This window comes from Ahaetulla prasina, chromosome 18 (genome assembly GCF_028640845.1).
Source record: "Ahaetulla prasina isolate Xishuangbanna chromosome 18, ASM2864084v1, whole genome shotgun sequence".
NCBI lineage: Eukaryota > Metazoa > Chordata > Lepidosauria > Squamata > Colubridae > Ahaetulla > Ahaetulla prasina.
Window position 1 is genome coordinate 6,487,587 of NC_080556.1, and position 21,718 is coordinate 6,509,304.

At 43.0% G+C, this 21,718-nt stretch overlaps 1 protein-coding gene across 1 annotated transcript; it reads left to right on the plus strand.

The window, feature by feature from the left end:
• The first annotated feature begins 673 nt into the window (after nt 1-673).
• Nucleotides 674-21,606, plus strand: CA6 (carbonic anhydrase 6). The gene is made up of 8 exons (XM_058161180.1): nt 674-710; nt 6,127-6,275; nt 8,454-8,549; nt 12,092-12,158; nt 13,224-13,381; nt 18,289-18,412; nt 19,543-19,641; nt 20,882-21,606. The coding sequence occupies exons 1-8, from the start codon at nt 689-691 to the stop codon at nt 21,493-21,495; spliced, it is 1,329 nt and encodes a 442-aa protein (XP_058017163.1). The 5' UTR covers nt 674-688; the 3' UTR covers nt 21,496-21,606.
• Nucleotides 21,607-21,718: the final 112 nt, after the last annotated feature.

Sequence of the window (21,718 nt, forward strand, 5' to 3'; positions counted from 1 at the left end):
AAGGGGAAAGATAATTATAGGAGACATGAATTTACAATTCTCCTTTAAATAAGAAGCCGGATGATCAAACTTCTAAACATGGGTTTTTCGACAGTGAGAAACCATCCACCCGTGGAACAGAAGTTGCCTTCGGAAGTTGTGGGAGCTTCACCCCTGGAGGCTTTCAAGACGAGACCGGACTGCCATCTGTCAGAAATGGTGTAGGGTCTCCTGCTTGGGCAGGGGGGGTTGGACTAGATGACCTACAGGGTCCCTTCCAACTCTGTTAATCTGAATACGTTTTCAGCTGAGGGAAGAGACATGATACCTTGTGGGGGGGTTTTTTTCTGGTTTTGTTTTCACCTTCTCTCCTTTTTCCTTTCGTGTCATTCCTTTCCCACTTTAAATCAACCCCGCTCCTTTCTATTAAACTAACCTCCCAGGCGATCTGGAAGTTGTAAAGCTCGTTTGTAGAAAGACGAGCCCCCGTCTTTGGCTTCTGGCCATATCTGACAGCATTTTTTTCTCTCTCTTCCTCTCCGGGCCAACCCAAGGGGAACACAGCGAAGACGAATGGGGGACGTACTACGAACACTGCCTGGGGAAGCTGCAGTCCCCCATCAATATCCAGAGGTCAAAAGCCAGATTTAATGCAGACCTGGAACCGCTGCAGCTCCAGGGTTATGGCTACCGCCGCGACGCGTTCAAAATGACCAACAATGGCCATTCAGGTGAATATCACTTGGGGCGGCGGGGCAGGGTGGGGGAAACAAAATCCTAGACTTCTGATCCAGAAATCCAGTGATTAAAGAGCTTGCAAGCTCTTAAAACCTCTAGCTTTTAAACAAAAATGAGCTTGAGAAGAGCAACCAAGAGGATTAGGGGACTGGAGGCTAAAACATATGAAGAACGGTTGCAGGAACTAGGTATGTCTAGTTTGATGAAAAGAAGGACTAAGGGAAACATGATAGCAGTGTTCCAATATCTCAAGGGTTGCCCCAAAGAAGAGGGAATCAAGCTCTTCTCCAAAGCACCTGATGACAGAACAAGAAGCAACGGATGGAAACTCATCAAGGAGAGAAGCAACTTAGAACTAAGGAGGAATTTCCTGACAGTTAGAACAATTAATCGGTGGAACAACTTGCCTCCAGAAGTTGTGAATGCTTCAAACACTGGAGGCATTTAAGAAGAGACAGGACAGAATGGTATAAGGTACTCGTTGCCTGAGCAGGAGGGTTGGATTAGAAGACCTCCAAGGTCCCATCCAACTCTGATATTGTGAGCGTCTCCCTTTGTAATCCAGGGGATTCGTTTTTTGCTCATATCCAGCACATCAGTTTAAAAAGCAGAATAACTTATTTCCCTAAACTTTAAAGTAAGCCCTAAGATCACTACCTACCTATCTTTTTATATGTATCTATCTATCTATCTAGGAGGGGCGTGGTGGCTCAGGGGCCAGGACGTTGAGCTTGTTGATCGAAAGGTCGGCAGCTCAGCGGTTCGAATCCCTAGTGCTGCCATGTAACGGGGTGAGCTCCCGTTACTAGTCCCAGCTTCTGCCAACCTAGCAGTTTCGAAAGCAGGTAAAAAATGCAAGTAGAAAAAAATAAAGACCACCTTTGGTGGGAAGGGAACAGCGTTCCGTGCGCCTTTGGCATTGAGTCATGCCGGCCACATGACCACGGAGACGTCTTCGGACAGCGCTGGCTCTTCAGCTTTGAAATGGAGATGAGCACTGCCCCCTAGAGTCGGGAACGACTAGCACGCATGTGCGAGGGGACCCTTTACCTTTATCTATCTATCTATCTATCTATCTATCTATCTATCTATCAATGGTGGGATTCAGATTTTTTTACTACTGGTTCTGTGGGCATGGCTTGGTGGGCATGGCAGGGGAAGGATACTGTAAAATCTCCATTCCCACCCCACTCCAGGGGAAGGTTACAGCAAAATCTCCATTTCCTCCCGATCAGCTGGGAATTCGGGAGGCAGAGAATAGATGTGGGCGGGGCCAGTCAGAGGTGGTATTTACCGGTTCTCCGAACTACTCAAAATTTCTGCTACCAGTTCGGCAGAACTGGTCAGAACCTGTTCTGCAGAATATATATTGCAGAGCTTGTTGCCCTGTTTTATGGCGGCCAGCCACAGGATTTATTTCTTTCAATAAGCTTGCCTGAGCTTGCAAGAATCAGAAGCTGAAAGACAGCAATCAGAGGCAATAAAACCTGAATAAATAAGAGTTGGCGGTCAATTAAAGTCTGCGAGGCAACCCACAACATTACCTAGCATTAGCTCTCCAAAGCCTGTGGTTTCAGTCCAGCTAGATGAGTGGGTATCGGAGTTGGCACCAGTCTGTCTGTGGAGGGTGGGGGGATGAAATTTCCAGATGAGGGTCACCGCAGAGAACCTCAATGGGTGACGGGGACTTCTCGGTGCTGGCCCCCTGCCCTATGCAATGCCCCTTCCTCCTGCAAAACACTAAGTCCAGCCCCTGGTGTGTTTTTAGGCTTACAAAAGACATATCTTTCGTAAGCCAGTCTGCAATCATTACATGTAGTTCTTGACTTCCCACTGTTCATTTAGTGACAGTATTTTTTTTTTTTTTGCATTTATATCCCGCCCTTCTCCGAAGACTCAGGGCGGCTTACACTATGTCAAGCAATAGTCTTCATCCTATTTGTATATTTATATACAAAGTCAACTTATTGCCCCCAACAATCTGGGTCCTCATTTTACCTACCTTAGAAAGGATGGAAGGCTGAGTCAACCTTGGGCCTGGTGGGGCTTGAACCTGCAGTAATTGCAGGCAGTTGTTGTTAATAACAGACTGTCTTACCAGTCAGAGCCACAGGGGCCCTTTTCACTTACCTTCGCAAACGTGAGCGCATGCACCACCTCCGCACATGGCCAGGACCTTCTGCGCATGCACAGAGCATCGAAATACAAGGCGCGATGACATCGGCGGGTGGGCGGAGCCTCCAGCAGCAGCAGCCGCTACCAGTTCACCCGAATAGAACCAGCTGAATCCCACCGCCGGTTCAAAGTCACAGCAGCACCAGAAAAAAGTTACTTTACGGCTAGTTCACACGCCTAACGTGGAAATACAGGCAGTCCACGACGTACGACAGTTCATTTAGTGACCGTTCCAAGATGCAACGGCACTGGGGGGAAAAAAGGGACTTTATGACTGTTTTTTCACACTTATGACCTTCGGAGCATCCCCAGGGGGTCACGTGATTAAAATCCAAATACTTGGCAACTGGCTCCTATGTAACTACCGTTGCAGGGTTCCGGGGGTCATTTTGCGGCCTTCTGACATGCTGTTGTGTCTCGTCCGATCTCACCACAGCCGGGGCCTTCTTATCTGCTTCCGAACACGGAGGAATGTCCTAGTATGCCTCCCAGCCCCAGCCCTGGCTCCATGCCCAGACAGGCTGAAGAGGAGGAAGTATCTCCAGCCCCCAGTTCTGGCTCCATGCCCAGGCAAACGGAGCAACTAGACCCCTCCCCCTCCTCCACAGCATGTGAGCCTGAGGGAGGTCAATTGCCAACAGCTGCAGACTGGAGTGACCCTCGCGTCAGAAGACTTGATAGGCGGAGGCAACAGAAGGAAGGGAGGGGCAGGCCTGGATAAGTGCTGAGTCATGGAGCCACACCCCATGGCCTATATAAAGGACCTGCTTTCTGGCATTCTCTGAGTCAGGCAAAGTCTAAACATATCTTGCTGAAGTCACTTTCTGGTCTCCTGCCTGCCCTGAGGACTTTGCTAGGACTTTGGCAGAGCTGCAGAGGCACGCCTGATTCGGATTTCCCTGACCCGGCCGTCAGCGGAGGAGTGGGACACGACACATGCAAAGTCAACAGGCAAGCCAGATTCACTTAACAACGGCGTTATGAACAACGGCACTGATTCACTTACCAATTGGGGCGAGACAGGTCATCATATGGAGCACGCCTCCCTTCACGGCCGCCTCGCTTAGCCATAAAAACTCTCGCCGTAACTCGAGAACTACCTGCACAATGAAAATGGACAGGATTTTTTATAATGAGATACATATACAAATCCTTGTCAACCATCCCGAGAATGTTACATGCTGGCTTGTTCCACATTCACTAAACCGAAGCTTCTCGAACTTTTAAGATGGTTTTCTGGAGCAGTAAAATCGCATTCCCAGACCTCACTATATTTCTAAGCACTTTAAACCAGGAGTGGATTGCTGGGGGTTCGCGGGGCTTCGAGAGAACCTCTAGCTAAGATTCTGTGCAGTTTGGAGAACCCCCAAATCCCGCTCTTGGCTGGCTCCGCCCACCTCTCCCCTCCCCTCCCAGGTGACCCCACGCAGCCCGTTTGGGATGCAGGTAAGTGCAGAGTGCGCAGAGGCTTGGGGAGGGCGAAAAATGGGCCTACTGGAAGTTCAGGCCAAGGGTCTCCATTTTCGCCCTCCCAGAGGCTCAAGGAATGCCTCTGGAGCCCGGGGAGAGCAAAATCCCGCCCCTCTGCCTTGATCCAGGAGGCCGACATGCCCATCACGGCCACGCCCATCCAGCAACCGGGGACAGAACCCCTTGCAAAAAATTTCAAAGCCCACCCCTGCTTTAAACCTGTCTGAACTACAGGATTAAAACTGGGGTGAAAAAGGCGCCTTTAAAACAGAGCCCCGTTTTAAACAGGATTAAAACGGGGCTGTGCAAAGACAGCTAAGAGAGTGAGAGAGCATCTCCTTTTCAAGAGGATTAAAATCGGGGTGCAAACTCATTTTTAAACCGTCCCCCCACGCATGAAGAGTTCAAGGTTTATCAGAAGCTCGAGTTAAAAGAAAACCAGCGGAATGTTATTTGTGAACGAAGTCGGGCTGTTTGCTTTTTTTAATCGCACGCGGCTCCTGTCGTGATCCATTCTCACTTTTTTGTCCCCGTCATCGTTTTCTTTATGCCCTTCCACATTCTATTTCGCTAATTTTTGTGCTGGTTTCCTCAATCCACCTGTGGGCACGCCAGAAACAACAGAGGATCGGGCGGACGGTTTATACAAATGCACGAGGCGTTACCAAAAAAAAAAAAAAAAGTGAGAGAGTGCAAGAGAGAGAGAAAATAACAAGAAAAGCACCGATCCAACATTACGGACGAACGGCGATATTGCTAGAATTTGGAACAATTACAGAATACCCAGTGCCCAGCCAACCCTGTATTCTTAACTTGCTGATATACTCTAAAACCAGGAATGCGTTATTTTCAAAAGCAAACTAGAAAAGGAGAGGGAGAGAATCAAGGTTGGGTGGGCTTTTGGCGTGGAAAAATATATAACTGGACAGAGAGAGAGAGAAAAAGGACAGATAAGAGACCGCTAAGAGATTCCAGGGCTGCGGGTTCAAATCTAAAGTCCCAAAGTGAATTAATTTTGCGGCCTTGGAATTCTGCGATCCCATTGAATGGAAAAGTTCAGGAATAACCAGGAGAGCTGATGTCAATTCCAGCGGTGGGCTGTTGCCGGTTCGGAACGGTTCGAGCAAACTGGTAGTTCCGACGATCAGCTGGCTCCTCCCCTGCCCTATCCTGCCTTAGAAAGCAAGCAGCTGAGCTTCAAATTGCACCCATGTGCACGTGAAGCGAACTGGTTGTTAAACCGGTTGCAGCCCAAGATATGGAAAATTTAGAAAGAGTGCAGAGAAGAGCAACAAAGAGGATTAGGGGACTGGAGGCTAAAATATATGAAGACCGGTTGCAGGAACTGGGTCTGTCTAGTTTAATGAAGGATTAGGGGTGACATGATAGCAGTGTTCCAATATCTCAGGGGCTGCCCCAAAGAAGAGGGAGTCAAGCTATTCTCCAAAGCACCTGAGGGGAAGAGTTTGTAAAAAAAAAAATGCTTTTAAAAGGCTCTCACGATTCCAGCAGAGTTGCCTGATCGTCGGAGGCTTTTTTTTTCTTTTAAAAGCAAAAAAAAATGCTTTTAAAAGACAATCAGGCAACTCAGCCGAAGAGATTGTAAAAAAAATGCTTTTAAAAGTTAAAAAAAAAAGTTGCCACGCCCACCCATTCACATTAACCCCACCACCACCAAGCCACCAAGCCCACAGACCCGGTAGTAACAAATTTTACATTTCACCCCTGGTCTGATTCCCTCTTTTTCTGATTGCCCCTTTCCAGTTGCCATACACCTTCCTTCGTCCATGAAGATTATAAAAGGCCTCCCCGGGAAATTCACAGCCATCCAGCTTCACCTGCACTGGGGCGGCATTGAGAAAGAGAACAGCGGTTCCGAACACACGATCGACGGCTTGCGGTATATGGCCGAGGTACGTCACACTCCGTTTTCACCTGGGGTAGAAGAGGACGACAAAAGGGGAGAGAGGGACATCCGCGGTGGGCTTCAAAAATTTTAGCAAGGAGTTCTCTGCCTGGTTGCTGGCCATTTTTGCCCTCCCCGGGCTCCAAAGGTTTTTCTCGAGCTTCCGGGAGGGCGAAAACGGCCTCCCCAGGCTCTGGAGGCCCTTCCTGAACTTCCGTTAAGCCCGTTTTTCGCCCTCCCCGAGCCTCCGCTCGGGCCCTGCACTTAACGTGCATCCAAAACGGGCCGCGTGGGGACTCCTGAGAGGGGCAGGGAGGGGTGGGCGGGGCCAGCCAGAAGTGAGATTTGGGGGTTCTCCAAACTGCACAGAATCTTAGCTAGAGGTTCTCCCGAACCCCCAGCAGCCCACACTTGGGTAGAACCCTTCAATCCGCTGATGACGCAGTTTTTGAGGGAGGGTCTTGACAGGAAAGAGGGAGGGAGGGGTGTGTATGTGTGTGGAACTGAACGCTTTCTTGGCTCATGGGGCAAACTGCACCCCCCACCCCCACCCCCAGCTCTTCTCTGTCTTTACAGGTTTTTAAATTTTTATTATTTAAGTTCGCCGCGAACTTAAAACCTATTTGTTCCGTCTCGCTGGACTGGCTTGATTTTTTTTTTAAAAAATTTTTTTTTTTATTTGATTAATTGGGGTTCTAAATTTTTAATAATTTATAGGGTATAATTGTGTTTTAGTTCTGGCCAATTGAATGAGTTTTTTAAGGGTTGTTTTTTAATATTGTCTGTTTTCCTGTATTTTAACTGGCTGTTCACCGCCCTGAGTCCCTCGGGAGAAGGGCGGTCTATAAATTAAAATATTATTATTATTATTATTATTATTATTATTATTATTATTATTATTATTATTATTATTATTATTATTATTATTATTATTATTATTATTATTATTTTATTTATTTATTTATTTATTTATTTATTTATTTATTTATTTATTTATTTATTTATTTATTTATTTATTTATTTATTTATTTATTTATTTATTTATTTACAAACACATCAATGCATAGCATCTGGGTGTCATACATTCTAACCAAAAGTTTTCTCTCTTTTGTTGTTGTCTGATAAGTGACATGACCAGAAGTTAGGTAGGATAGAAAGAAAACGTTTTTTAATAAAGGGTGACTTGATTAAAAGCTGACGTAAGAGACAGAAATAAGAGAAGGGGGAATATTAGCGCATGCACTTTTATAGAATAAAATAAAAGCCGTAACAAGAGAAAACGGGGAACAATTTGAATCATGACAGACGGTAACTTAATATAAATGTGTGTTACTATTAGAAATATATAGGTTGATTCAATGTAATAACTATGATTAATTCTTCTAGTTTTAATTTTTTTTTTTGTTTACATTTATACCCCGCCCTTCTCCGAAGACTCAGGGCGGCTTACAATGTATAAGGCAATAGTCTCATTCTATTTGTATATTTTTTTTTACAAAGTCAACTTATTGCCCCCCCAACAATCTGGGTCCTCATTTTACCTACCTTATAAAGGATGGAAGGCTGAGTCAACCTCGGGCCTGGTGGGGCTCGAACCTGCAGTAATTGCAGGCTTTGTGTTCTAATAACAGGCATTAATTGTATTCGAATGTACGACACCCAGCTCTTCTCTGGTCACTGCAACCGTCGTAAATATGAGTCAGTCGCCAAGACCACAGGGATGCTGCAGCAGACCTAAAGTGTAAAAAAGGGACCATAAATCACTTTTTTTAGTGCCCTTGTAACTTCAAACGGTCACTAAATGAGCCGTTGTAGGTCGAGGTACAAGGACTACTTGTATTTGCATGACAGGCAGTCCCCGGTTTACCATTATTTGTTTTAGCGACCGTTCAAAGTACTAAAAAGTGACTTGCAACCGATCCTCACACTTACGACAACGCCGGCGTCCCCACAATCACTTCATCAAAATTCAGTTGCTTGGCAACCGGTATGTAATTTACATCCCAGAATCAGGTGAGCACCATTTCCGATCGTCCCAGCCGGCTTCCGACGAGCCGAGGGAAGCCAGATTCACGTAACAACTAAACCATTCTGGAAAAAGGTTGTGAAATCAGGCAGGGCTCACTTAACAACTGCTTTGCTTAGTAACGAAAACCCTTCACCCATGTTTTGTTTTTATCCGCAGCTCCACATTGTCCACTACAACTCAGAAGCTTATTCCAGTTTTGACGAAGCGAAGAATAAACCCGACGGGCTAGCGGTTCTGGCTTTTCTTTTTGTGGTAAGTACCACCATTGTATGCCACAAGAGTCTTTTAAAAATTTAATAAATTTACCGTATATACTCGAGTATAAGCCGAGTTTTTCAGCACGTTTTTTGTGCTGAAAAGCGGCCCCCTCGGCTTATACTCGAGTCTACGTCTCGATGTACTTTTAAAAGATACTGTATTTTTGATAGATGTCCAGCAGGGGGCGCTGCATAATAAAAATGAGCGCCGAACATTTTGCACTTTTGCACTTTTATTGTTTTTCGTTCAAATAAATATTCATGTTATTTTACTTGGCTCTATCTTTATTTTTTACATTGACCAGTAGCTGCCTCATTTCCCACCCTAGGCTTATACTCGAGTCAATAGTTTTTCCCAGTTTTTTGTGGTAAAATTAGGTACCTCGGCTTACATTCGGGTCGGCTTATACTCGAGTATATACGGGTAATAATAATAATAAGAGGCCCATCCAAGTTGAGTGGCAAAGAGCCAGAGCTGCCCTCGACTTCTGTCCCACCTCTTTGGTACTACAAATTCATTAAAGACCCTTCAAAGGAACGTTTCTCAACATATCCCATCATGTCTCCTCGTGGTTCTAATCCAACATGTGTGTTACGGTTCTAGTCGCAGCCTGAGAGGTTTAGACTGGAACGGGCATTTCTATCCACCTATCGAGGGCCTTCCCAAGGATCTGGGCTAAACTGTTGTGACCCAGGCCCAAGTAGGTGGTAATAGGGCCTCTGGTGGCTCAGACTGGTAAGACAGTCTGTTATTAACAGCAGCTGCTTGCAATTACTGCAGGTTCAAGCCCCACCAGGCCCAAGGTTGACTCAGCCTTCCATTCTTTATAAGGTAGGTAAAATGAGGACCCAGATTGTTGGGGGCAATAAGTTGACTTTGTATATAATATACAAATGGATGAAGACTATTGCTTGACATAGTGTAAGCCGTCCTGAGTCTTCGGAGAAGGGCGGGATATAAATGCAAATAAAAATAAATAAATAAACTTAGTCCGTGGAAAAACAAACTTTGTCGTTCAACTCAAAGTAAAACAAATGCCTCCCAACACGAATTCGCCATCCTCTCTCTTTTTTTTTTTTTAATTTGAATTTATATCCCGCCCTTCTCCGAAGACTCAGGGCGGCTTACATTGTGTAAGGCAATAGTCTCATCCTATTTGTATATTTATATACAAAGTCAACTTATTGCCCCCCCAACAATCTGGGTCCTACCTTATAAAGGATGGAAGGCTGAGTCAACCTTGGGCCTGGTGGGACTCGAGCCTGCAGTAATTGTAATTGCAGGCAGCTGTGTGTTAATAACAGGCTGCATTAGCCTGGTGAGCCACTTCCCAGCCCATCTTCCCTTGTTCCGTATTCAAAAAACAGCACTTTTAAAGGAGGGGGGAAATACGATTTACACCTAGACACTGAAAGTACCTGCCTTTGGGTATTTCCCCAACATTGCGGGAAGAAAAATGGGGTTCAACCGTAGGACCGAAACATCACAAGGAATCTGGAACACAAGTTTTTTTTTTGCAACTACATTTTATAAGAAATGGTGTTCATTGGTATACGCTTGCTTTACAACACAATGCGATTATAGCGCATTTTAATTTTTTCCGTGGAAAAGTTGGGCAGTATAGGTTTGACTTTTTTTTAAAAAAAAATAAAAATTAAAAATTTGCCTGGCATTGCAAACAAGTAGCTTCCTTTTGGTTTTGCAAAATTTGGATTTCCAGATCAAAGCAAAAGCCACAGCAAGGTTTTCGTTTTATTTATTTTATTTATTTATTTTATTTTGTCATAACAATATATGTAGGTATCATACAAAAGATTATATAGTATATAATATATAGTATATATTATATGAGTAAATATAAGGAGGTTTTCATGCAAACATCCCAGGACAATTGGAAGCCCAAGAGGCAATTTCCCAGAGAATGTCTCCCATTGCCTGCTCCCTCCCCAACATCTGTCTGACATCTGCTTAACAAAAAGATCTCTCCAGAAGGGAAGGCTAAGAATTACTGTTTCCCGGGCCCTTTGTAGCTGTCCAAATTGTTGTTGTGCAGTTCGGAAAAATTGCTAACTGGGAATTCAGCTTAATTTTCCAGCTGTTTGCTTCTGGCTTAAAAGATGGGCCTGCTTCTTTCTCTATCTATCTATCTCCTTCCCTCCCTCCCTCCCTCCCTCTCTCTCTCTCTCTCTCTTCACACACACACAAACTCTGTCTCCCAATCTGAATCAGCTACTTCATTTCTTCCCCAAATCTGATCAATTGTAACTGGATTCACATCACAGCTTGTTTTAAAATGTGGCTCAGTCAGGTTTGCGCATCCTTCAATTGTGGTTTTTAAGAGCGAGTAGCTGGCTTGCAACCTCCCACCCAAGCCACAATTTAACAAACCCACCTGGTGGCTTAGCTTATCAATCGGGGATTGTTATCAAGATGGGTGTTTTTTTTTAAAAATTGCTTTAAAATGAAGAAGTGTCACTGCGGCACTTCAACCTGTCCGGTGGCTTTTAAAGGCTGGAAACGATCAAGTTTAGGGTTTAAAATAAAGTTCTGAAATTGAAAAATAAAACCTTCTTGGAGATTTTAAAATTATACTTCGGTTCACAACCCTGAACCTAACACGAGGGGGCAGCAAAGAATAGGGAAATAATGACTGGTCATATATATATTTTTAATATTCTGAGGGCAAATTGGGACATTTAAATTAAAAGGAGAGAAAGGGAGCGAAGCAAAATATAGAATAGAATAGAATAGAATAGAATAGAATAGAATAGAATAGAATAGAATAGAATAGAATAGAATTTTTATTGGCCAAGTGTGATTGGACACACAAGGAATTTGTCTTCGTGTATATGCTCTCAGTGTACATAAAAGAAAAGATACATTCATCAAGGTACATTTACAACACAAATGGTGGTCAATATATCAATCTAAATTATAAGGATTGCCAGCAACAAAGTCATAAGTGGAAAGAGATTGGTGATGAAAACGATGAGAAAATTAATAGTAGTGCAGATTCAGTAAATAGTTTGACAGTGTTGAGGGAATTATTTGTTTAGCAGAGTGATGGCCTTCGGGGAAAAAACTGTCCTTGTGTCTAGTTGTTCTGGTGTGCAGTGCTCTATAGCGTCGTTTTGAGGGTAGGAGTTGAAACAGTTTATGTCCTGGATGCGAGGGGTCTGTAAATATTTTCATGTCCCTCTTCTTGATTCGTGCAGTATACAGGTCCTCAATGGAAGGCAGGTTGGTAGCAATTATTTTTTCTGCAGTTCTAATTATAGGTGTTCTTCTCCTTTGAGATTAATTCAATCCGATGCTCATTATTTCCGGGATGTTCAACTTGCAAGGCTCGCCTGGTGGTCTCCCATCCCAAAAGCAAATAAACCCCATTTTTTTCTTCCTTCAAGAACAGCCAGGATCTACATGGTGTCATTTGGTGGGGAGAGGAGGAACACCATGAATTAGGCAAATCCGTTTCCTTTGTCACTGGAAGTCGGGCAACATAGACATCTAATTCTTTTAATTTCGTTTGTTTTCAGGGTAGCCGGTTTGAGAACGCGTACTACAGCGACTTCATTGCCAAATTGGCCAAAATTAAGTACGCAGGTAAGGCCTGGACTTTTGGGGAGGGGGGCAGGGAAGCACCTTCTCTTGGGCTGATACTGAAAATCAAAGGAGATTCTCCCACACGCACCAATCAGATGCGCCCGGCTGCAAGATCCCACAATCCCTTGCCATTGGCTGTGCTGCTCAAGGGCTGATGGGAGATGAAGTCCAGGGGCGCCCAAGCTGCTCAATTCCATCTATTTATTTTTTTAACCTGGTTTAAGCATCCCATCTAGAAAGAAGGGAGGGGAAAATCAATCAATAAATGCATATTTTTGCCAACCAAATAGCAATTTGCCATGCCATGTTGGCAAAAACTCAGCAGGGGAGAAATCTCCTGTCTGGGCAGAGGGTTGGACTAGAAGGCCTCCAAGGTCCCTTCCAACTCTGTTGTTGTTGTTGTTGTTAGAATAGAATAGAATAGAATAGAATAGAATAGAATAGAATAGAATAGAATAGAATAGAATAGAATAGAATTTATTGGCCAAGTGTGATTGGACACACAAGGAATTTGTCTTGGTGCATATGCTCTCAGTGTACATAAAAGAAAAAGAAAAAAAAATTACCTTCATCAAAGGTACAACATTTACAACACAAATGATGGTCATAGGTTGCAATTTAACCCTTAATGATATCAACAAAAAGTTACAGTCATACAGTCATAAATGGAAAGCGATGGGCGATGAAAAGGATGAGAAGATTAATAGTAGTGTAGATTTAGTAAATAGTTTGACAGTGTTGAGGGAATTATTTGTTTAGCAGAGTGATGGCCTTCGGGGCAAAAAACTGTCCTTGTGTCTAGTTGTTCTGGTGTGCAGTGCTCTATAGCGTCGTTTTGAGGGTAGGAGTTGAAACAGTTTATGTCCAGGATGCGAGGGGTCTGTAAATATTTTCATGGCCCTCTTCTTGATTCGTGCAGTATACTCCTGTGTTCCCAAATAATCTCAGTTTAAAGGCACTTTTTAAAACATTGGGTCATTTAGATCCACCAGTGCTTCTTCATCCGATTCTGCCCTGCTTTACAAGTTCGTTGTATGCAGAGGGGTTGTTTTTTTTCTCTTGTAGGGTATTCAACCACTCTCGATAGCCTGGATATCTTAGCCATGTTGCCGGAAAACCTCTCCAATTTCTACCGCTATCATGGTTCGTTGACCACTCCACCATGTACCGAAAATGTGATCTGGACCGTATTTGACGCACCGATCAAGCTGTCTTACACCCAGGCAAGAAATATTCCTCCTTTATACTGTCCATGCATTGCACTGAACCACGGTTTAGGTTTACGCTGCATTCGGTCATGGTTTGGATCGACACATTGCACTAAACCAGGGATCGCCAATCTTAGCAACTTTTTAAGACTTGTGGACTTCAACTCCCAGAATTCCTCAGCCAGCAAAGCAGAGACCCCTGCACAATTGGTTTTGCTTTTAAACGACACCGATTCTGCTTTGCAAGCCACAGTTGCTCAGTTCAGGCAGCCCCGCCCACCCAAAAAACAAACAAGCCACGTTAAGGTAGATTAAGTTATGTGAACTGGGCCGTTCTCTTCTTTATATTTTTTTGCAGGAGAGCTGGATTTGTGCTGTGTTGAACACACTTGTTGGCAAAAACTCAGCAGGGGAGAAATCTCCTGTCTGGGCAGAGGGTTGGACTAGAAGGCCTCCAAGGTCCCTTCCAACTCTGTTGTTGTTGTTGTTAGAATAGAATAGAATAGAATAGAATAGAATAGAATAGAATAGAATAGAATAGAATAGAATAGAATTTATTGGCCAAGTGTGATTGGACACACAAGGAATTTGTTTTGGTGCATATGCTCTCAGTGTACATAAAAGAAAAAGAAAAAAAAAATTACCTTCATCAAAGGTACAACATTTACAACACAAATGATGGTCATAGGTTGCAATTTAACCCTTAATGATATCAACAAAAAGTTACAGTCATACAGTCATAAATGGAAAGCGATGAAAAGGATGAGAAGATTAATAGTAGTGTAGATTTAGTAAATAGTTTGACAGTGTTGAGGGAATTATTTGTTTAGCAGAGTGATGGCCTTCGGGGCAAAAAACTGTCCTTTTTTTTTTTTTAATTCAAAAAGTTTTACAAAAATTTTTTTTCCCCTTTCCCCCCCTCCTCCCCCTCCGACTTCCCGGAACGAGCACAAGGTATAGTTAAAATAAAACAAACATATGCTAAAAATTTTCGTCCCAACTTAATTATACCCTACAATCATCAATTCCTAACTTCCCCAAAAGCAATCAAAATAATACATCATAATCATTCAAAACAGTCTGATAACTCTTAGTCTGATATCTACGTTGAATATAGTCAATCCATTTTTCCATTCCTTTAAGTATCTTTCTTGCGTATTGTCTTTCAAAAGGCTGATATCTTCGCCATCTCAGCCAAATTGGCAACTTTCAATATCCATTCTTCTATTGTTGGTACTTCTTTTTCTTCCAATATTGTCCTATTAGTAATCTTGCTGCAGTTATTAGATTTAAAATCAATTTAGTCTCAATTACTGTACAATCCGTAATAATTCCCAACAAGAAAAATTGCGGCAGGAACTTTATCTTCTTTTCAGAACATTTTGTAAAATCCACCAAATTTTTATCCAAAAGGCCTTTATGTCCTTACAAGTCCACCAAATGTGAAAATATGTAGCGTCATCACAATTACATCTCCAACATTTTGCTTGCATTTCTGGATACATACGATAATTTTTAGGATCTAGATGCCATCTATAAAACATTTTATAAAATTTTCCCTCAGATTCTGTGCCTCGTGAATTTAACATTTCTAACCCAAATTTTTCCCAAGTTTCCAATAATATTGGCTCCTGAAAATTTTGTGCCCACTTTATCATACAGTCCTTTACCAAGTCCCTTTCAGAATCTATTTCAAGTAACACATTATACAATCTCTTTATATGCTCCTGAGACTGATTTCTAATTTGCTTTACCAAATTTCCTCGTTCTGCTCTATACCAATTTTCTGATCTCCTTCCATCTAGCACGTAGTTGCTCATATTGAAACCAAGTATAATTTTTCCCTTCCTCTCTTAATACTTGCAGAGATTTTAACTGCAAATTACCTCTTTCAGTATACAACAGATCTTTATATGTAATCATTTCCTGATTCTGTTCTATGTTTATATTTTCTACTGTATGTCTAGGACTTGCCCATATAGGAACCTTATAATTTAGTTTATAAGAGTATTTTTCCAAACACAGAAGGGCATTTCTTAGCACATGATTTTTAAAGGCCTTATCCACTTTTTGTCATAAATTAAATATGCATGCCATCCATATAGCAAATCATAACCTTCTATATTCAAAATTCTGTCCTCTGTTAAATTAAACCAATCACTTATTGCAGAGAGCAGCTGCTTCATAATATAATTTAAAATTAGGCATTTTAAACCTCCCTTTCCGAGAATCTTGAATTATTTTCATCTTAACCCTAGCTTTTTTACCTTCCCATATAAATTTGTTAATTCCCTTCTGCCATTCCTCAAGATTCTTATCTTTCTTAATTATTGGTATCATCTGAAAGAGGAATAAAAATCTAGGTAAAACATTCATTTTAATAGCAGCAATTCTCCCAGCAAAGATAATTGCAATTTTTCCAAACAATCAACTCCTTCTGAACTTTTGCCATAAAACCTCATAGTTATTCTTATACAATTTCACATTTGATGACGTAATATAAACCCTAAGTACTTAACCTTCTTTACAATTTCAAATCCTGTTACTTCCTCTAGTTTTTCTTTCTGTTGTCTGGCCATATTTTTATTATCACTTTTTGTCTTTTTCTGATTTACCTTAAACCCTGAGACATTCCCATATTGATCAATTATTTCCAACAAAGATTTACTAGAATTTATAGGGTTTGTTAAAGTAATCACCAAATCATCTGCAAAAGCTCTTAACTTATATTCATATTGTCTAACTCTAATTCCCTCTATCTCCTTTACTTCTCGTATTTTATCCAATAATGGTTCTAGAGTTAAAATAAACAATAATGGTGATAAAGGACATCCCTGTCTTGTTCCTTTCGCAATCTTAAAAGGTTCTGTTAAGCTACCATTGATTATAATCTGTGCTGTTTGCTCTCCATAAATTGCCCTAATTATTCTTAAAAAACCATCTCCAAATTGCATCTTTTCTATTAATTTAAATAAAAAATCCCAATGCAATCGATCAAAAGCTTTCTCTGCATCGAGAAAAATAAATGCTGCTGGAATAAAATTTTTCTTTTCTAAGTACTCCAGTAAATTAACAATCTGCCTAACATTATTCCTCATCTGTCTCCCTTTTATAAATCCAGATTGATCATTATGAATTCTTCGCTGCAGAATCAACATTAATCTATTAGCTATTATTTTAACAAAAATCTTATAATCATTATTTAAAAGTGAGATTGGCCTATAATTCCCAGGTTTAGAACAATCCTGTTCCTCTTTTGGTATCAATGAAATAAAAGAGGTTCTCCATGAGAATTCTCCCTCCTAGTTGTATCTGATTAAATAATTCCTTAAGTGGACCTAACATCTCATCCTGTAAATTCCTATAATAACTAACTGTGAGCCCATCCATACCAGGAGTTTTCCCCATTTTTAATTGTTTAATTACCAAAATAATTTCTTCCGAGGTTATAGGCCGATTCAGTTCATCCGTTTGTTCTAAAGTTAAATTTTTAACCTTATATTCCTTCAAATAATTATCAATATCCCTATTCAATATATTATCTTTAAGATATAAATTTGTATAATATTCTAAAAAAGCTTTTTTAATTTTATCCTGTTGATATCTCTCTTTACCTTTATATTCTATTTTTTCTATAGTACGTTGTTTTTGTCTTTTCCTTAAAGTGTATGCTAACCACCTACCAGGTCTATTTGCGTTACAAAAAGTATTATGTTTGGCATATTGTATATTTGTTGCCACCTGATCAGCCATTATCATATTAAATTGATTCTGTAGTAACTTTATTGCATCTTTAAGTTTTTGATCATGTGGATTATGTGGCAAAAAACTGTCCTTGTGTCTAGTTGTTCTGGTGCGCAATGCTCTGTAGCGTCGTTTTAATAGGAGTAGGAGTTGAAACATTTTATGTCCAGGATGTGAGGGATCTGTAAATATTTTCATGGCCCTCTTCTTGATTCGTGCTGTATATAGGTCCTCAATGGAAGGTGGTGGTGGTGGTGGTGGTGGTTGTTGTTGTTGTTGTTGTTATTATTATATGCTTGGTTTGCACATCGCTTGGTGCAGTCTGGGCTTTCTTGGGACTCACAAAGCCCAGCCTCCAAAAGGTATCGGGTTCACCTTTCTTGTTGCTTTCCTTTTCTCCTGTGTTCCCAAATAATCTCAGTTTAAAGGCACTTTTTAAAACATTGGGTCATTTAGATCCACCAGTGCTCCTTCATCCGATTCTGCCCTGTTTTACAAGTTCGTTGTACGCAGAGAGGTTGTTTTTTTTCTCTTGTAGGGTATTCAACCACTCTCGACAGCCTGGATATCTTAGCCATGTTGCCGGAAAACCTCTCCAATTTCTACCGCTATCATGGTTCGTTGACCACTCCACCATGTACCGAAAATGTGATCTGGACTGTATTTGACGCACCGATCAAGCTGTCTTACACCCAGGCAAGAAATATTCCTCCTTTATACTGTCCATGCATTGCACTGAACCACGGTTTAGGTTTACGCTGCATTCAGTCGTGGTTTGGATCGACACATTGCACTAAACCAGGGATCGCCAATCTTAGCAACTTTTTAAGACTTGTGGACTTCAACTCCCAGAATTCCTCAGCCAGCAAAGCAGAGACCCCTGCACAATTGGTTTTGCTTTTAAACGACACCGATTCTGCTTTGCAAGCCACAGTTGCTCAGTTCAGGCAGCCCCGCCCACCCAAAAAACAAACAAGCCACGTTAAGGTAGATTAAGTTATGTGAACTGGGCCGTTCTCTTCTTTATATTTTTTTGCAGGAGAGCTGGATTTGTGCTGTGTTGAACACACTTGTTGGCAAAAATCTAGCCCTTGTTCTTTAGGCACTACATTCCTCTTATTACTGTGGGTCCCCAATATTCCCCCCTCCCCCCGACTTCACAATTTACTTCTTTGCAGATCGATCTGTTAGAAAACACCTTGCTGGATTGGAACAACAACACTTTGAGAAACGATTACCGTCAAATCCAGCCTCTCAACCAACGGATAGTCAAAGCATCTTTCTCCCCTCAGCTATTTGAAGGTACACCGCAGGAGTGACTCCCCCCGCCCCCGACAAAGGGTGTATTTAAGTAGGATGGGGAAAATCATCTTCCATAGGATCAGCACACATTCCCAGGGCTCCGATCTCAAGATGGGAACCAGGAAGAGAATTGTAAGACGCCACCCAACTCAGCCATAAACTGTGAACTCAGTTGGAGGGAATTAAGGGCTTTTATTATAATTCTCTTCAATTAAAAAGGCTAAGACACTGAGCTTGTCGATCGAAAGGGCGGCAGTTCAGAGGTTCGAATCCCTAGCGCCGCATAACGGGGTGAGCTCCCGTGACTTGTCCCCAGCTTCTGCCAACCTAGCAGTTTGAAAGAAGGTAAAAATTGTGAGTAGAAAAATAGGGACCACCTTTGGTGGGAAGGTAACAGCGTTCCATGCGCCTTTGGCGTTGAGTCATGCCGGCCACATGACCACGGAGACGTCTTCGGGCAGCACTGGCTCTTAGCCTTTGAAACGGAGATGAGCACCGCCCCCTAGAGTCGGGAACGATTAGCACACATATGTGGGGGAACTGTTACCTTTATATAGTCTCTGGTTCCTTTTCTTGTCTTCCTCCTCCTCCTGAGTAAACCTTTACTCTGGAGTAGACGCCTCCCTGATCACCTCTCTCCTCCAGGGTAGACCCTTTCTTTTGCTCAGGCCCCTACCTTCTTAAGATAGATAGAAGATAAAATTCTTTATTGGCCAAGTACGATTGGACAAACAAGGAATTTGTCTTGGTGCATAAGCTCTCAGTGTACATAAAAGACAAGATACAATCGTCAAGAATCATAAGGTACAACACTTAATGATAGTCATAGGGTACAAATAAGCAATTAGGAAACAATCAATATCAATATAAATTGTTAAGGATACAAGCAACAGTTACAGTCAGACAGTCATAAGTGGAAGGAGATGGGTGATGGGAACTATGAGAAGATTAATAGTGCAGATTTAGTCAATAGTTTGACAGTGTTGAGGGAATTATTTGTTTAGCAGAGTGATGGCCTTCGGGGGAAAAAGTTGTCCTTGTGTCTAGTTGTTCTGGCATGCAGTGCTCTGTAGCGTCGTTTTGAAGGTAGGAGTTGAAACACAAACTGTTTCAACGCTCTGTCATTTTAGGGAGGTGTCGGCCCGAGAGCATCTCCAGCAAGCTGAATAAAATGTGGAATAGTCTTGGTGACATGAAGAAGTATATCCTGGATGTCATAGGCAGACCTGGTAAGGAGCACCTCCTTGTTGACCGTGAAGTGTCTTCAGATAACCTTATTTCTCAACCCAGCTGGGAAATCAAATATGCCACCTTAGGAGATACCAGAACCAATTCTGGAAGCCCCATGGAAGCGAGGAGGCAAGGCTGTTTTGAGTCTTGGGAGCAGTAGTGAAATCCGAATTTTTTTAATACCGGTTCTGTGGTGGGCGTGGCATGACTTGGTGGGCGTGGCAGGGGAAGGGTACTGCAAAATCCCCATTCCCTCCCCACTCCAGGGGAAGGATACTGCAAAATCCCCATTCTGCCGACTCGCTCCCAGCAACTCTTAAGCGGCTTTACAAACAGTGAAAATACAAAATGCAATACACTCACACACACAGTGGCAGTACAGGATTTGATGGACTCCTTCACAGTCTGGGTTCCCCAGGTCCGCTGGTGGAACCATGTCTTCAGGGCCTTCCAAAAGGAGTACCAGAGCGGGAACCCGTCTAATTTCTGCAGGGATGATGTTCCAAAGGGAGGGAGCCACCACGGAGAAGGCTCTTCTTCTGGGTCTCGCCAGGTGGACCTCCTTAGGGGATGGGACTTGTAATATTCCTTGCCCCCCTGTTCTAGTAGGTAATGTGGATGTGGCTGGCCAGAGACGGTCCCTCAGATAGCCTGGTTGCAAGCCATGAAGGGCTCTAAAGGTAACAACTCAAGGATCACCTATGAACAAGAGTTTCTCCTGGGTTCATCCAAGGATCAATTTAATGAGGTTCTCCCAGGTTCTTCCAAGGATCAATTTAATGAGGTTCTCCCGAGTTCTTCCAAGGATCAATTTAATGAGGTTCTCCCGGGTTCTTCCAAGGATCAATTTAATGAGGTTCTTTGGAGTTCTTCCAAGGATCAACTCAAGGACCACCTATGAACAAGAGGTTCTCCTGGGTTCTTCCAAGGATCAATTTAATGAGGTTCTCCCGAGTTCTTCCAAGGATCAATTTAATGAGGTTCTCTGGAGTTCTTCCAAGGATCAACTCAAGGACCACCTATGAACAAGAGGTTCTCCTGGGTTCTTCCAAGGATCAATTTAAGGAGGTTCTCCCGAGTTCTTCCAAGGATCAGTTTAATGAGCTTCTCCCAAGTTCTTCCAAGGATCAATTTAATGAGTTTCTCATGGGTTCTTCCAAGGATCAACTCAAGGGGAAGCCATAAACAAAATTAGTTCCTTCCAGCAAAGCTTGACCTTGTCTGGTTGTTCTATTTCAGGTCACCACCAGCTCAGCTTGCAAGCCTTCCACTTCCCCTTGGAGAACACGGCCAGCTACGTGACGATCGTCCCTCTGAAGCCCATGCAACTCAAAACCTTCACGCTCTGCTTCTGGGTCCAGAACAGCAACCAGGGCAGGCAGACCGTTCTCTTCTACTCCACTCCCGAGAGCGAGAACGAGTTGGTCATCAGCGTCGGCACGGCGGTAGGCGTGTGGATCGGGGGCAAGTTTGTGCAGTTCGACCTGCACCGCCGGGCAGAAGACTGGGTCCACCACTGCGTTACCTGGGTCTCCAGCTCGGGCACCATCAACCTGTGGGTCAACGGAGCTGTGGGCACCGCCCGAAACATTCAGAAAAACTACGTCGTCCAGAGCGGCGGGACGCCCATCCTGGGAAAGAGGAAGAACGCTATGTTGGACGTCTTCGCTGATGCCTTCTCCGGCTGGATGAGCCACGTCAACCTCTGGAGTTGGCTGCTGGACCAGAACGATATCCAGGAGCTCACCCTTTGCAAACACAGCCAGCAAAAAGGAGACGTCTTCGCTTGGGGGGAAACTCACATGGCCCTCTTTGGCGGGGTGACCCTAGGCCCTGACACCAGCTGTAGGTGAATCAGGCCTGGGTTTCAAGGTCCCTATAAAAAAATACTTCTTTCCTTCCCCCAAATCTTTGCATTTGCCTATTAGTGGGTGTAAGAGAGGTGACGAACTTCAACTCCCAGAATTCCCCCAGCCAGCTTTGCTTCCTGGCTTCCATTATGGTTCCTTATCTCCAGAAACTTTGCTGGCTAGGGAATTCTGGGAGTTGAAGTCCACTCCTCTTACAGGCCAAACA